Raw genomic sequence first — 14,471 nt, forward strand, 5'->3', positions numbered from 1 at the left:
TCTTCATTCAAAATCATCCTATAAGTAGCTTTTTAGAGGATCTTATTGATTGATTGGCAATGATGCGATATGCAATAATAATCATCATCATTTTTTTTTTTTTTTTTTTGAAGAGAAAAAGAGAAAAATTAACTGATTTTTGTAATGTAATTTTGCAAAAGAGAGAGAGAGAGAGACAAGAAAATGATTGAGCCTTTTTTGCGGATCAATAGTCCTCTCTCTTTCCATTTTTTTCCCCATTTGATAAATGATGTTTTTGGCTTGATCAATGATAACAATTGATTATGAGAGAGAAAGCGAGAAAGATCGATACTAACTAAGGGGACAAAACTTGAATTTTGGACTTGAGATTTTTAGTTGTTGTTGTTGTTGTTGTCAAGAGAGAGAAAAGAGGAAAAATCAAATTTTTGTTGCTTTGCTTTGTTTTTTTTCCTGTTCCAATTTATCAATGTAGTTAATGAATTGAATGTCCAAGATGACCTTTGATTTTTTTCATTGTAAAAATACATTTTTTCTTAAAAATAAAAAAAAATCTTCAAAAAACATGATTTAAGCTGGATGATTATCATCATTCACACTGACATCACATCTGGAGAAACAGCAGATGAAGAAAAATTTAAATAAATGAAAGAAAAAAAACAGAGGAAAACTTCCGACTTTGTGACCTAAATTTTCTGTTTTTGAATGTTTTTGTTTTTCGCCTTCGATTCATTCGATTCATTCGATTAGAGTTTGGCTAAAGGCGATTTGAAAATGAAGGAAACCTTTTTTTTCAAAATGAATCATTTCATTCGGAATTTGAAATCAATACGATTAATCCAGTAAAAAGAAAAATGAGATTATTATACAAAGTAAAGCAGTTTTACTTCGTTCAAAAGAAAGAAACGTGAATCATAATTATATTGCACCGAACGCGCACACCTGACCACCTGATCAAGGTTTTCTCGTAATTTCCAAACTTTCCATATTTGTTGAACTGAATTGTCCTATGGAAAAAAAATGACTTGATGGATGGATGATTGGATGGATGTTACAAGTGATGAACAGAATAGATTATGTAATGATGATGAACATCAATGAACGTCATCATGTCAGTGATTCATTATAATTTTTTTTCTGGTTTTTTGTTTAATTTGATAATTTCGTTTAAAAAAAGACATTTTTTAAAATAGGGGTTTCAGTAAAGTTTTTTGTAGAACAGGTTACGCCATCTATTTGTGTCTATCGGTATTAACTAGGGATTTTTTTTGAAATTTTTTGAAAATTTTTGAATTTTTTCTTTTTATGAAATTTTTATCTGTCCATTCAGTATTTTATCATATGTTTCACTATCAATTGGAAGATATTTGGATTGTTGACAATTCCAATAATAAAGTTGATCCATTGGTTTTGTTTGTTTCAAATCAAAACCAACTTTACGTAATGGATATTTAATAAATTTTAATGTAGATGTCATTTGTATATCATCTGTAATACGTATGAATTTTGGTATAGCATAATCCGGTACGCGTTCATACATAAATTGATAAAATCTATCCAAATTTAATTGACGATCATTAGTGGCTAACATACCGGCACGACCATCATAACCAGGTACCGTAACACCATAAACAACACAATCTTGATGTTTAGTAAATTGTGAAATAATATCTTCAATTTCGGTTGTTGAAACATTTTCACCTTTCCAACGAAATGTATCACCGGTTCGATCTTTAAAATAAAGATTACCATAAAAATCCATTTCCATAAGATCACCAGAAACAAATGCAAAATCTCCTTTTGTACGAACATTACGTATAATTTTTTTTGTTGATTCTTTTGTTGATGTATAGCCAAGAAATTCGGAAAATGAATGTCCAGGTCTTATTTGGCCAACTAACATACCAGTTTCACCGGGTTTAGCAAATTTACACAAACCATTACGACGACAACGTTCCAATTCCATTGTTTCAGGATCAACTTTAATTAGATAAACATGAAATAAAAGTCTACATAAAATTCCATAATAATAGGGGATAAATCCGCATGATCCTTCAACATTGGTCATGTTGACTATGTGAGAAATTGAGGAAAAAGAAATGTGAAGTGTTAAATTTGGTTTCAAGCTCAATTCAAATGCAACATACATGTTTGAACATTTCCTTCGGTAGATCCATAATATTCTCCAATACGCCGAATATGAAATCTTGTTTGAAATTCGCGCCAAATTTCACGTTTCATACCAGGTCCCATCATAATACGTAATGAATGTTGTGTTTCTTCCTGACGATATGGTTGTGCTAATAAATATCGACATGTTTCACCAATATAAATGGCTGCCTATTTTTAGGAGAAATTTTTCAGTAAAAAAAATGTTTACGGAATTTTTTTGCATTCAAAAATAACATACCGTACATTGATATTGACAGCAATCTTTCCAGAATTTTGTTGCTGAAAATTTATCCGCCAATGTAATTGTTATACCACCAATAAACATATAACCAAGACCAGTAATACCGGCAAATGAATGATAACAAGGTAAACAAATATAGATATTATCATTTGAATTTAGATCAAATGCACGACATTGTGAAAAATATGATGCAATTTGTCTAACATTATCTGCTGGTGATGCTTTTATATTACCACCAGTTGTACCAGATGTAAATATATAAATCATTTTATCTGTAAATTTATATGGGTATTTTTTCAATACACTTGTTGTTGGATATGTTTGCAGTAGTTTTGAAAATTGTAAATGTTTTTCATTTTCATTATCATTATCCACCGAAACATTGATGAGATCCATACGTGTCATACCATCATAGTTGAAGTCAATTTGAAGTAAATTTTTATCAATCGATTGTTGTCGCTGCGGTTGTTTAATTAAATCACGATCATAAAGAAAAAATTTTATATCAGGTAAATTCTCGGCTACATCTTTAATTGCTTGTAAATATTTTCTTTCAAATATAAATATTTGACATTTGGTTGCTTGGAATGCATTGATCAATGTATCACGACGATGATTTGTATTGAACATTATTGCCGAACATCGTACACGTGCAATACCGATTAAAAAACTTGCCAATTCCGGTATATTACCCAACATTAGTCCGATTTGTGTTGTTTGTAAATTATCATTAAATTGTTGATAGATTTTTGTTTGTATAATATTTTCTTTTCCGTTATTATTTTGTTGATTTTGTTGCTGTTCATCATTACTAATAACCGAAACTTTATGTAATAATTCCCATTGATCATCATGACCAAGTTTCAATGATGATTCAATCCAATTTGAAATACGATTAGCTAAATCCGAAACATTTTCAAATGTATATTGTTCATCTTTATAGAATATTGCCGGTTTTTCGGGAAATTTCCGTACATTTTCATCAAAAAAATGTAACATAACAATATTTTTTTGCTTATACCAAAACATTTTTATCTGAAATGTTACTAATAATATTATTGACCTGATAATGATAAACATTTTGGAAAACAAAAAACATTTAAAAGTTTTCGAAAAATAACATTACATTTCATTTACAAAACATACCGAATATCACGTGTCAACATAACATGGAATAATTTCATCCATTTACGTATTAATTCAGCCATTTTGATTGACATTTTTCTACCACTGAAGTTTTGTTACTAGAATCGATGATTGATTGTTTTTTTCTGGTTTTTTGAACAAGAAAAAAGAAAAGATGTACGTCATACAGTGAAAAATCAATCAATCAATCAATAAGCTTGATCAATTCACAATTCCTGTAATGATGATGTTTTTGAACATTTTTTTCAAGGAAAAAAACCAAATTTTGATTGAATTGAAGGAAATTGTTTTGGTTTTTTTTGTCATTAATGATATAGATTGATTGATTGATTGGTGATTTTATTTTTGGGGACGCAAAAAAAAAAGGAAAACTTTTTAATTTTTTTTTGAACAAGGTAAAAAAAGGCTGAAATTTCGTTTTCTGGAAAGTTTCTTTCTTGGTAAACTTTTTTTCTGTTGTCTGGTTATATGGTTGGCCTGAAAATGATTTGGGACAATTCTTTTCAAACAACCTAAATACGATTTTTCGTTTGGTATCAAACACACAGAAAATGGAATCATTCAACGATTATCAATCAATCACCAACTACGAAACATTTATTTTGATGAAAATTAAACACAACACTCAGCAAAACCAAGACAAAAATGATAATATTTAGGTTTAGGTCGATGACTAGTGATGATAAATAAATAAAAAACGGAATGAATGATGTTTGTACATATGAAAAATGTTTGTGTTTATTTATTTCTTTATTTGAACGATGATAACGGAAGATGATTTGGCTGAAACAAGCGAACGACGACGAAGAAATGTAATCCAAAGATCCATTCGATAAATCAATGAATCGATATACGAAATAATCGAGAAAAGTCGGACTAGTCACGACGGTCAAGTCGAAAAAGGTTTTGAGAGAGAGCCACTAAAACACATTTCAAAGTAACTGATCTCGGAAACGATAAACAAGAAAAAAGAAAAGTACATGGAAGAACAACAAGTAGTAAAACAAAAAATTAATGGTCATTTTGTGGAAAAAATTTGATACAGAAAATCAAATTATCATCCACAATCGCATCTCTTCACTTACGATGATGATGAACTTGCTTCTAGTTTGATACGATGAAAATCCGATAATCAAAAAAGAAAAGGAACAAAAATTTATTCACAACGGGAATGGTAATTATGTTGCCACGGGCAACGATCGATCGATGGATGGATGGATCATCATCTTATTTCCCTGATTATTGATTTTGTAAATCTCATTACAAAGAAAGTTTCTTTAATTATTATAAGGGGCAAAAAAAAACTTTATTATTAAAACAAAAAATTATAAATAATTCCCCCCTTTGGTAATAGGTATTTATAATACTAAAAATATAAAAATATAGCCTGAAAGAATGTTAGATGTTGAGGGGATTCCAAATCGATGATGGTGATGATGATTGATTTATTGATTGATTGATTGGTTAAATATTGATCAAATTCGTATCGAACCATTAATAATTTTTTCATAAATATCCATATCCATTAAATGATAACGTTGTGTTTGACGATCAAAATAATAAATCTGTTCATTTGGTTTTAAATTTTTCAAATCAATACCATCATTACGATATGTATATTTAATATATTTATGTGTACTTGTATGTTCAATTTCATCTAAAAATCGAATGAATTTCGGTATAGCATATTCAGGTGCACGTTTTTTCATATAATCATATAATTTATCCAGATCAATTTTTCGATCAGTTAATGCTGTCATACCACAACGTCCTTCATAACCAGGTATTTCAACACCATAAACAATACATGCTTTATGATCAATAAATTGTGATATGATTGATTCAATTTCGGTTGTCGAAACATTTTCACCTTTCCAACGGAATGTATCACCTGTTCGATCTTTAAAGTAAAGATTACCATCCCAATCCATTTCCATAAGATCACCGGAAACAAATGCATAATCACCTTTACGTCTAACATTTTGTACTAATTTTTTCGATGATTCTTTTACCGATGCATAACCAAGAAAATGTGTTGTTTCGGAATTTTGTCTTATTTCACCGATTAACATACCAGTTTCACCTGGTTTGGCCATTTCACAAAAACCATCCTCACCACGTACAATTTCTTTTGTATCTGGATCAACTTTAACAAAATATATTGGATAAAATAAACGCATAATTTTACCCCAATAATATGGTAAAAATCCACATGCACCAGGTACTTGTAAAAGATTAACTTTTCATGTATGAAAATGGTTAATTAATTAAATCAAATCAAATCAAACAGAAACTTACAAAGTGCAGTATTTCCTTCGGTTGAACCATAATATTCATAAATATTTTTAATATGAAATCTTTTAACGAATTTTTCCCAAACAAAACGATTCATACCGACACCCATAAATTTTTTTATTGAATGTTTACGATCATAATCACCTGGTGGACGTGATAATAATATTCTACATAATTCACCAATATAGATTACAGACTAAAGAAGAAGGTAAAATTAACAAATTTAAGGAAAAAGCAACTCTCTCAATCAACACTTACTGTACATTTATTTTCATAACAATCTTGCCAAAATTTTGAAGCAGAAAATTTATCCACTAATGTTGTAATATTACCATTAATAAATGTTGAACCAATACCCATTATACAGCCTAATCCATGATAAATTGGTACACAAACATAAACATTTTCTTTCGGATCAATACCGAATGCAAAATGCATTAATAAATTAATAGCAACAAAACGATAATTATTAACAGCAGCAGCTTTAATTTTACCACCAGTTGTACCAGATGTAAATATATAGGCAATAATATCATTCATTTTGTATGTATAATTTTTTCGTACACGTGTTACTGGATATGAATCAAGAATTTGTGAAAATTTTTCATCAGTTTCAGTAATATTTCCATTTATAAGATCATCACGTGTAAATCCTTTATAATCTAAATTCTTTTCATGTTTTCCCGAATCATTACGTATATTTCGATCATACATTATGAATCGTATACCATCAGGTAATCGGTCGGCAATTTCTTTTAAAGCTGGCAAATATTTTGATTCAAATATAAACATTTTACAATTGGATGCTTCAAATGCATTCAACAACAGATCATTTCGATGATTATAATTAAATAATACAGCAGCACAACGTACACGACAAATACCGATTAGAAAACTTGCCAATTCCGGTACATTACTAAACATTAAACCAATTTTTATTGAATTTTGATGTCGTCGTACAATATTTAAAACATTTGATGATGAATTATCATCATTTTTTGATTGTTGTTGTTTTTTCAATTCTTCCTGCTGCTGTTCATATTCATCATCACAACCTAATTGTAAACAATTTTCAAACCAATTTGATATTTTATTTGCTAAATCATCTAATGTTTGATATGAATATTTTTCTTCGTGATAAATAATTGCCGTACGATTACGAAAACGATGTAAAACACTATCAAAACAATGTATTAATGTTTGATTTGTCCAAATCATCCATTTTAAACGTAATACAACTCTAAGCAATAATATTAGACTCCTGTTTGAAAATAATTTTTACAAAATTATAAAATTACAAATTACAGATTACAAGCAAATTACAAACAAAATTACCTTATATCACGAACAAATGTTAGATGAATAATTGAACCAAAATAACGTAATTTTTCATAAAAATTTTTCATTCCCATCATTATTGATCAGGGTTGGATTGTTTTTCTTTACAAAAATTTATTTCACAAATCACAAAAAAAATATTAAATTCACAGAAGAAAAAATTTTTCCAAAGATGAATTCATCTAAAAACTTTGCCTATTTTTATAATCATCAATCTTCTCACACTCTCTCACTCTCTTCCTGTTGAATGACATCATGATACACAGACAGAGACAGTGGATACAATAGTAACCAGACACACAGTAGTTATCATTGATGGTGATGGTGATGAAAAAATTCGGGTAAAATCGTACCCTAATATCAATAAACATTCATTCATTCGATTCGAATTCAGGATATGTATCTTGTAATTTGTTTATCGCATAGAAAATTTCATGTTCTCATTTAAATTCAAAACATCTTTTGATGATGATAACGATAATTTTTTTTATTTAAAAAATCTGGTTCTTTTTTTTTGGTAAAAAAAAGTACAATATTTCATTGGGATAATCAAATAAAACACTTGAAGGTTTTTTTTTCTATGAAAAAATTTACAAAACGAAAAAAATTACAGGATTTTTATAGTCAAAAAAAAATTTTTTTTTAATAATTTCAAATAGGAAAAGTTTCCAGAAATTTGTTTTTCAATGGAAATTTTTTTGTTTTCCTTTTCAAAATTTTTATCATTAATTTTCTTTAACCAAAAGAGTACCGATAAACACAAAACAAAACGACCTTTGAGCAAAAAACATTGATAAAATGATCTTCGAATGATCGATCGATTGATTGATTGATTAATTTAAAATTGAATAAAACCATTTATAATTTTATCATAAACATCATAATTCATTTGTAAATATTTTTGATTTTGACGATCAAAATAATAAATTTGATCAGTTTTTGGTTCAAAACGATTCAAATCAATACCTTGTTCACGTAATGGATATTTAATATATTTTTGTGTACCAGTTAATTGAATTTTTTCTGTAAATCTTATAAATTTTGGTATTGCATATTCCGGTATACGGGTTTTCATAAATTCCAATAATTTATCTAAATCAATTTGATTATTATTATTATTTGTTGTTGAATTATCATTGGATTTAGAATTAATAGCCAACATTCCACAACGACCTTCATGACCAGGTACAATAACACCATAAACAATACAATCTTGATGATTAATAAATTGTGTAATGATTGATTCAATTTCGGTTGTTGATACATTTTCACCTTTCCAACGGAAAGTATCACCGGTTCGATCTTTAAAATAAAGATTACCATAAAAATCCATTTCCATAAGATCACCGGAAACAAAAACAAAATCACCATGTTGTCGTACATTACGTATTAATTTTTTGGTTGATTCTTCCGTTGATGTATAGCCAAGATATTCGGTAAATATTTGTCCTTTACGTATTTCACCGACCATCATACCTAGATCACCATTTTTAGCCATTTTACAAAGACCAGTTTTTGAATCTCGTACTAATTCTAATGTTATTGGATCAACTTTTATTATATGACATGGCCATAATGCATAAAGTAATGGACCATAATAATATGGTATGAAACCACATGAACCGGGTACATTTTGATGATTAGCTATTCGATTGATATTTAAAAATTAGCGTTTTTCAATAAAAAAAGTTCAACTGAGCTTACCAATAAGAATATTTCCTTCACTTGATCCATAATATTCAGCAATTTTTGGTATATTAAAACGTTTACGTAATTTAATCCAATGTTCTTTATTCAAACCTAATCCGAATAACATACGTAATGAATGTTTTTGATCATCCGATTGTTCGGGTTGTGCTAATAGATATCTACATATTTCACCAATATATAATGCAATCTTTGACAAGTGGGAAAATAAAGTTTTACAAAATAAGCGATTGATCAACAAAAAATTTGATACATACTGTACATTGATTTTTACGACAATCATTCCAAAATTTGGATGCTGAAAATTTTTCAGCCAATGTAATTGTATTACCATCAATAAATATTGAACTTAAACCAATAACACCAGCAAATGCATGATAACAAGGTAAACAAACATAAAAATGATCGGATTTACGAAAACCGAAAACTAATTTATGTGAAAGATTACCACCAATATAACGTACATTATCAACTGGTACACATTTAATATTACCACCAGTTGTACCGGATGTAAACAAAAATTGAACCATATCGGACATTTTATATGGATAATTTTTTTTAACCCCTGTTATTGGATATGCATTTAAAATCGATGAAAATTTCCATGATTTTGGATCAATAGTATTTTCAATTAAATCCTGACGACTAATACCATTATAATATTGATCGATAATAATTTGATTTTTTGATTCATTACGATCATACATAAAAAATCGTATGTCCGGTAATTCATCAGCAATATCCTGTATAGCTGAAAGAAATTTTGGTTCAAATATAAATATTTTACAATTTGTTGCACGAAATGAATTCAATAATAAATCACGACGAGTGTTTGTATTGAATAAAACAGCTGAACAACGTACACGTGCAATACCGATAATAAAACTTGCCAATTCCGGTATATTACCCAGCATCAGACCGATTTGTGTTGAACGTTTATTATTTTCAAATTTTTTAAATATTTTTGCTTCACGATTTAATGGAAAATCATCATCACCTGTTTGTTTTGTTCGATTCAATTGTTCCCATTCATCATCATGTCCTAATTGTAATGTTGTTTCAAACCAATTGGATATTTTTTGTGCTAAATCCGATATATTTTTAAATGTAAAACATTCATCATTAAAATGTATAGCTGTTTTTTCGGGAAAATGTTGTACATTATAATCAAAATATTTTATTAATACACGATTTTGTCGTAGAATCCATCGTATACGTATTTGAAATGTAAAAAATAATATTGCACACCTGTGTAAAATGAGACAAAAACAAAAAACAAAGATGAACATTTGCATCATTCACATAACAAACACCATAAGCAAACACCGATACACAGTGAAAACCAAAACCAAAACACTTACACGAGATCACGAAATATCATAATATAGAATAGTTTGGGCAATTTACGAACAAAATCAATTATTTCAGACATTTTAAATATTTTTTGTTTTTGTTTTTATAACTTGAAAATTAAAGCAACGATGATTGATTGCTTGAAAAAACAAATTCGGGAAAATCATCACCAAAATTAACCCGAAATAAAATTTAGAGCAAAATCAATAATTTTTTAAATGAAAAACATTTTCCAAATCTATCATCATCATTATTATCAATTTGGAATTAGGAATAAGAAGAAGAAAACATTTTGTTTTTTCTTCGCAAATAATCAATGATGTTTTTCTCTTTAATTAGGAAAAGAAGCATAATCTCTTTATTCTCTCTCTCTCTCTCTCTCTCTCTCTCTCTCTCTCTCTCTCTCTCTCTCTCTCTCTCTCTCTCTCTCTCTTCATTATTTATTTTATCCATTCGATCAATGATCTTTCGGCATCATTATCATCATCCAGAAAAATAAACTTGCAAAGCTAAGCTGTTTTTTCGAATCTCTGAAAATGGAAAGTGAAAATTTTTTTGATGGTCAAATAAACAAAAAATTTCGTAAACACATTTTTCAATGAATCTTTTTTTGTGTTTTTGTCAAAAACAAAAATCAAGAAATTAGATTTTTAGGGGGAAGAAAAGTATTGGGGGAAGGATCCCGAAAAAAAAAAATATCTTTTCAACGATAAAGATTATGTCGACCTTGTAGCCTTGTTGTTTGTTTGTTTGTAGATTTGTATCATGGTTTTGAATCTTACTTGATTAATTAGGCTGGGGTCCCACTTGTATAAACTAACAAACAGACTAAACCAAAAATGCACTGTGGAAGTAGAAGCGAAATTTGTCTGCAGTTTACGGTCTACAACTTCCACAGTGCATACATTAGCCGTGGTCCCACTTGTAAAAACTAACAAACAGACTAAACCGAAAAATGCACTGTGGAAGTAGAAAACGGGAAAAGTTTGCGATTTGACAAACTGGCGAGTTTAACATATCATGCAAGCATGATCCGGCAAACTAGTTTTTTAGTTTATTCAAGTGGGACCACCGCCTTACTTTTACAGCAACAAAAAAAAAACAACAAAACTAAACGCAAAGAAACTAAAATTAAGAGTATCCTGATTTTTGTTGTTTTGTTGTTGTTGTTGTTCATCCATTTGAAAATATCTGTGTCTGTGTTCCAAATGAATCTTTTTTTTCAGCGTAAATATTGATAATGATAATCAATTTTTACTCGTTTTTTCTAATGGACGTTACTTTGGACACGTTTTTACTCTAAATAATATTGTTGTCTTGACCACATTTCTCTCTCGGTTTGGTCCAATGAAATTTCTCTCATTAAAAAAAAAGTTATTGATGAAATGATAATTAGTTTCGTTTGTTGCTTAAAACATCGTATAATGATGGATATTTGATGAAACAAAACGAAATGAAAAAAATCTAATTTAACAAATCCAAAAGGTGATTGTCCTCAATCAATCGATTCAATCAAATCAATCAATAATTATGTAATCCCCTCAAATTAGATTCAAAATTTTGTTTTTGTTTTTGTTTTTGGATCCCAAAAACAACAAACTTTGGAGAAATTTGATTCTCTCTAATTTAGTTTTCATTGAGAAAATTTGAAAATCCGAATGTTTTTTTTCTGTCGAAAAACAACCAAATTCAATTTGTTTATCATCACTATCATCATTGTAAACACACAAAGATTTGATGATGATGATTTTTGGACTGAAAAATCGATTGAAAGAAAATCGTATCATCAAGTACTTTACCCAAACAAAAATAAAATGATACCAGATTTTTTTTTTATTTCCAGATTCAAATGATGATATGATTTTTGATTGGAATTTTTTCCTCTGATAAACATTTTCACTGAAAAAATTTTTCAAATTTTGATAATTAATTAGAAAATGTTTTCGAAATTTTTCAATCTATATTTCTGGAAAGATTGCTCAATTTCATTCATTCATTCAGTATGGCAAAAAAAAGTGACGAAATTTTTCATTTAAAACGAAAAAGTATTTTTTCCCAAAAAACAAACGTAATGTGATAAAGAATGGAATCGAATGATTCGATACATCAACTACCAACTTTTGAACGTATTTTATGGTCTGATCAGACTTGCAAATAAATTAGAAAAAAACTTGTGATAATCAAATCAAGGGAGAGCGAGAGAAAGAGAGAGAGAGGTATTTCTTGATCGTACATTATTATGAATCTTTGAATATCATTTCTCCCAAAATTTTCAGTTTTGTTTATTTGATTTTCTGGTCATAATCATCATCATCATTATCATCGTCATACACCACTAGCATGATAAAACAAACAAAACAAACAAACAACATTGAAAAACAGAAAAACACTATTTAATCATAGACTTATTCAGAAAAAATTTTTGTCATTCTAAAAGTTTTTGAAAATAAAACCTGATTACCTTCAAATAATTTTAGTTTTTGCTTCTGCTGCTGCTGTTTTGATCTTCTTCATCCAATTTTTCTTCGTCCAATTTTTTACAAGAATTTTTTTTTGTTTGCAAACAAAATGGGTAAGTGTTAATTGTTTCGTAACATGGTCAAATTGAAAATCCAATATATATTCTGATCATGAAATAATGATGATGATGATGAAACGTTTGCTAAATTTGTTTGTTTTCATTTTTCATTTCATTCATTTTTTTAGAAATTAACAAATCTAATCTTGGCGATCTTTTGATCGAAGGTAAAACAAAACAAGTTTATTCATTTAAATCAACAACGGATGAAAAACATCATAATCATGTTTATGTATTGAGCAAGGATCGTATAACTGCAGGCGATGGTGTTAAATCACATCAATTAATTGGTAAATCAATACTTTCTACACAAACAAATTGTGCTATATTTGAATATTTAAATGCTATTGGTATACGAACACATTTTGTCGGAAGAGTTTCAGAATCAAATCCCGATTCAAAACGTTCATTCGTTGCTAAACGTTGTTCAATGATACCGATTGAATGGGTTTGTCGTCGTATTGCAACTGGTTCATTTTTAAAACGTCATCCACATGTACCAGAAGGTTATCGTTTTGCACCATTAAAATTGGAAACATTTTTCAAAGATGATGCTAATCATGATCCATTTTGGTCGGAAGAAACTCTTATTGGTGCTAAATTAAATATTGGTGGTATGATTATTACTGCTGAACATGTACAAGAAATGTATCGTATTACTAAATTAGTTTTTGAAGTTCTTGAACGTGGTAAGTAACATAATATATTTTCTTGGTTTTACCTGAGAAAAAATCATCATTACTATTCAATTTACAGCCTGGCAAACAGTAAATCATTCATTGATTGATATGAAAATTGAATTCGGTGTTTATGAAGAAAATGGTATCAAACAAATAATTGTTGCCGATGTTATTGATAATGATTCATGGCGTTTATGGCCAAATGGTGAAAAACGTTTAATGTTAGATAAACAAGTTTATCGTAATATGGATAATTCGAAAATTGATGATGAGGCATTGAATTTGGTAAAGGCAAATTTTGAAATAGTAGCTGAACGTACACAAAAATTATTCAATTCATTGATACCAGTCAGACCTGATATGTCAAAAATTGAAGGTGTTATTGCACCAACAGTTGCTATTGTTGTTGGTTCACCATCCGATAAAGAATATGCATTAAAAATTAAAGATACCCTTATTAATCGTTATAAAATCTATGTTGTTGATATTCATGTATCATCAGCACATAAATCAACCGAGAAAACATTAGAATTAGCTGCACAAATTCAACAATGGCCATCATGTAAAATTGTTGTTGCTGTTGCCGGTATGAGTAATGGTCTTGGACCAGTATTGGCCGGTAATCTTTCAATACCGGTAATTAGTACACCACCAACAACCGATGTATCAATATTACAAACAGATATTTGGTCATCATTACGTATACCATCAGGTATGAGTACTGCAACCGTAATTGGTGCCGATAATGTTGCTATAATGTGTGCACAAATTATCGGTACAAGTAATGCATTTGTTTGGTCTACGATTCGTACATATCAAACATATCAAATTGTTCGATTGATTCATTCAAGAATCTAAATTTTTCAGGAAAAAAATCGATTGAAATTCTTTCCAAACTTTTGTCTTCCCCCATCCAAATGACTGATAAATAAAACCAAAACCAAAACCAAAAAACATTTTTCTTTGTTGAATCTTCGTTTTT

At 28.9% G+C, this 14,471-nt stretch overlaps 4 protein-coding genes across 4 annotated transcripts; 1 reads left to right on the plus strand and 3 right to left on the minus strand.

Annotated features, from left to right (window-relative positions):
• Positions 1 to 1,187: 1,187 nt before the first annotated feature.
• LOC113792914 (long-chain fatty acid transport protein 4-like) lies at positions 1,188 to 3,678 on the minus strand. Its single transcript, XM_027342874.2, has 4 exons — positions 3,539 to 3,678; positions 2,390 to 3,455; positions 2,127 to 2,319; positions 1,188 to 2,052 (listed from the first exon to the last, which is right to left on the minus strand). Exons 1-4 carry the CDS (start codon positions 3,610 to 3,612, stop codon positions 1,283 to 1,285), a joined length of 2,103 nt encoding a protein of 700 aa, XP_027198675.2. The 5' UTR covers positions 3,613 to 3,678; the 3' UTR covers positions 1,188 to 1,282.
• Positions 3,679 to 4,825: 1,147 nt separating this feature from the next.
• On the minus strand, positions 4,826 to 7,509 carry LOC113792924 (long-chain fatty acid transport protein 4-like). Its single transcript, XM_075825027.1, has 4 exons — positions 7,169 to 7,509; positions 6,092 to 7,094; positions 5,837 to 6,029; positions 4,826 to 5,777 (listed from the first exon to the last, which is right to left on the minus strand). The coding sequence occupies exons 1-4, from the start codon at positions 7,246 to 7,248 to the stop codon at positions 5,014 to 5,016; spliced, it is 2,040 nt and encodes a 679-aa protein (XP_075681142.1). The 5' UTR covers positions 7,249 to 7,509; the 3' UTR covers positions 4,826 to 5,013.
• A 431-nt stretch (positions 7,510 to 7,940) lies between these two features.
• On the minus strand, positions 7,941 to 10,472 carry LOC142646362 (long-chain fatty acid transport protein 4-like). The gene is made up of 4 exons (XM_075825056.1): positions 10,240 to 10,472; positions 9,136 to 10,126; positions 8,876 to 9,068; positions 7,941 to 8,815 (listed from the first exon to the last, which is right to left on the minus strand). The coding sequence occupies exons 1-4, from the start codon at positions 10,308 to 10,310 to the stop codon at positions 8,010 to 8,012; spliced, it is 2,061 nt and encodes a 686-aa protein (XP_075681171.1). The 5' UTR covers positions 10,311 to 10,472; the 3' UTR covers positions 7,941 to 8,009.
• A 2,170-nt stretch (positions 10,473 to 12,642) lies between these two features.
• Paics (PAICS bifunctional enzyme) lies at positions 12,643 to 14,443 on the plus strand. The gene is made up of 3 exons (XM_027342927.2): positions 12,643 to 12,803; positions 12,938 to 13,498; positions 13,566 to 14,443. The coding sequence occupies exons 1-3, from the start codon at positions 12,800 to 12,802 to the stop codon at positions 14,345 to 14,347; spliced, it is 1,347 nt and encodes a 448-aa protein (XP_027198728.1). The 5' UTR covers positions 12,643 to 12,799; the 3' UTR covers positions 14,348 to 14,443.
• The last annotated feature ends 28 nt before the right edge of the window (positions 14,444 to 14,471 follow it).

The sequence above is a fragment of the Dermatophagoides pteronyssinus genome, unplaced genomic scaffold (genome assembly GCF_027571235.1).
Source record: "Dermatophagoides pteronyssinus isolate colony J.1.1.1.1 unplaced genomic scaffold, Derpt_VIB-CSIC_2022.12 sq0003, whole genome shotgun sequence".
NCBI lineage: Eukaryota > Metazoa > Arthropoda > Arachnida > Sarcoptiformes > Pyroglyphidae > Dermatophagoides > Dermatophagoides pteronyssinus.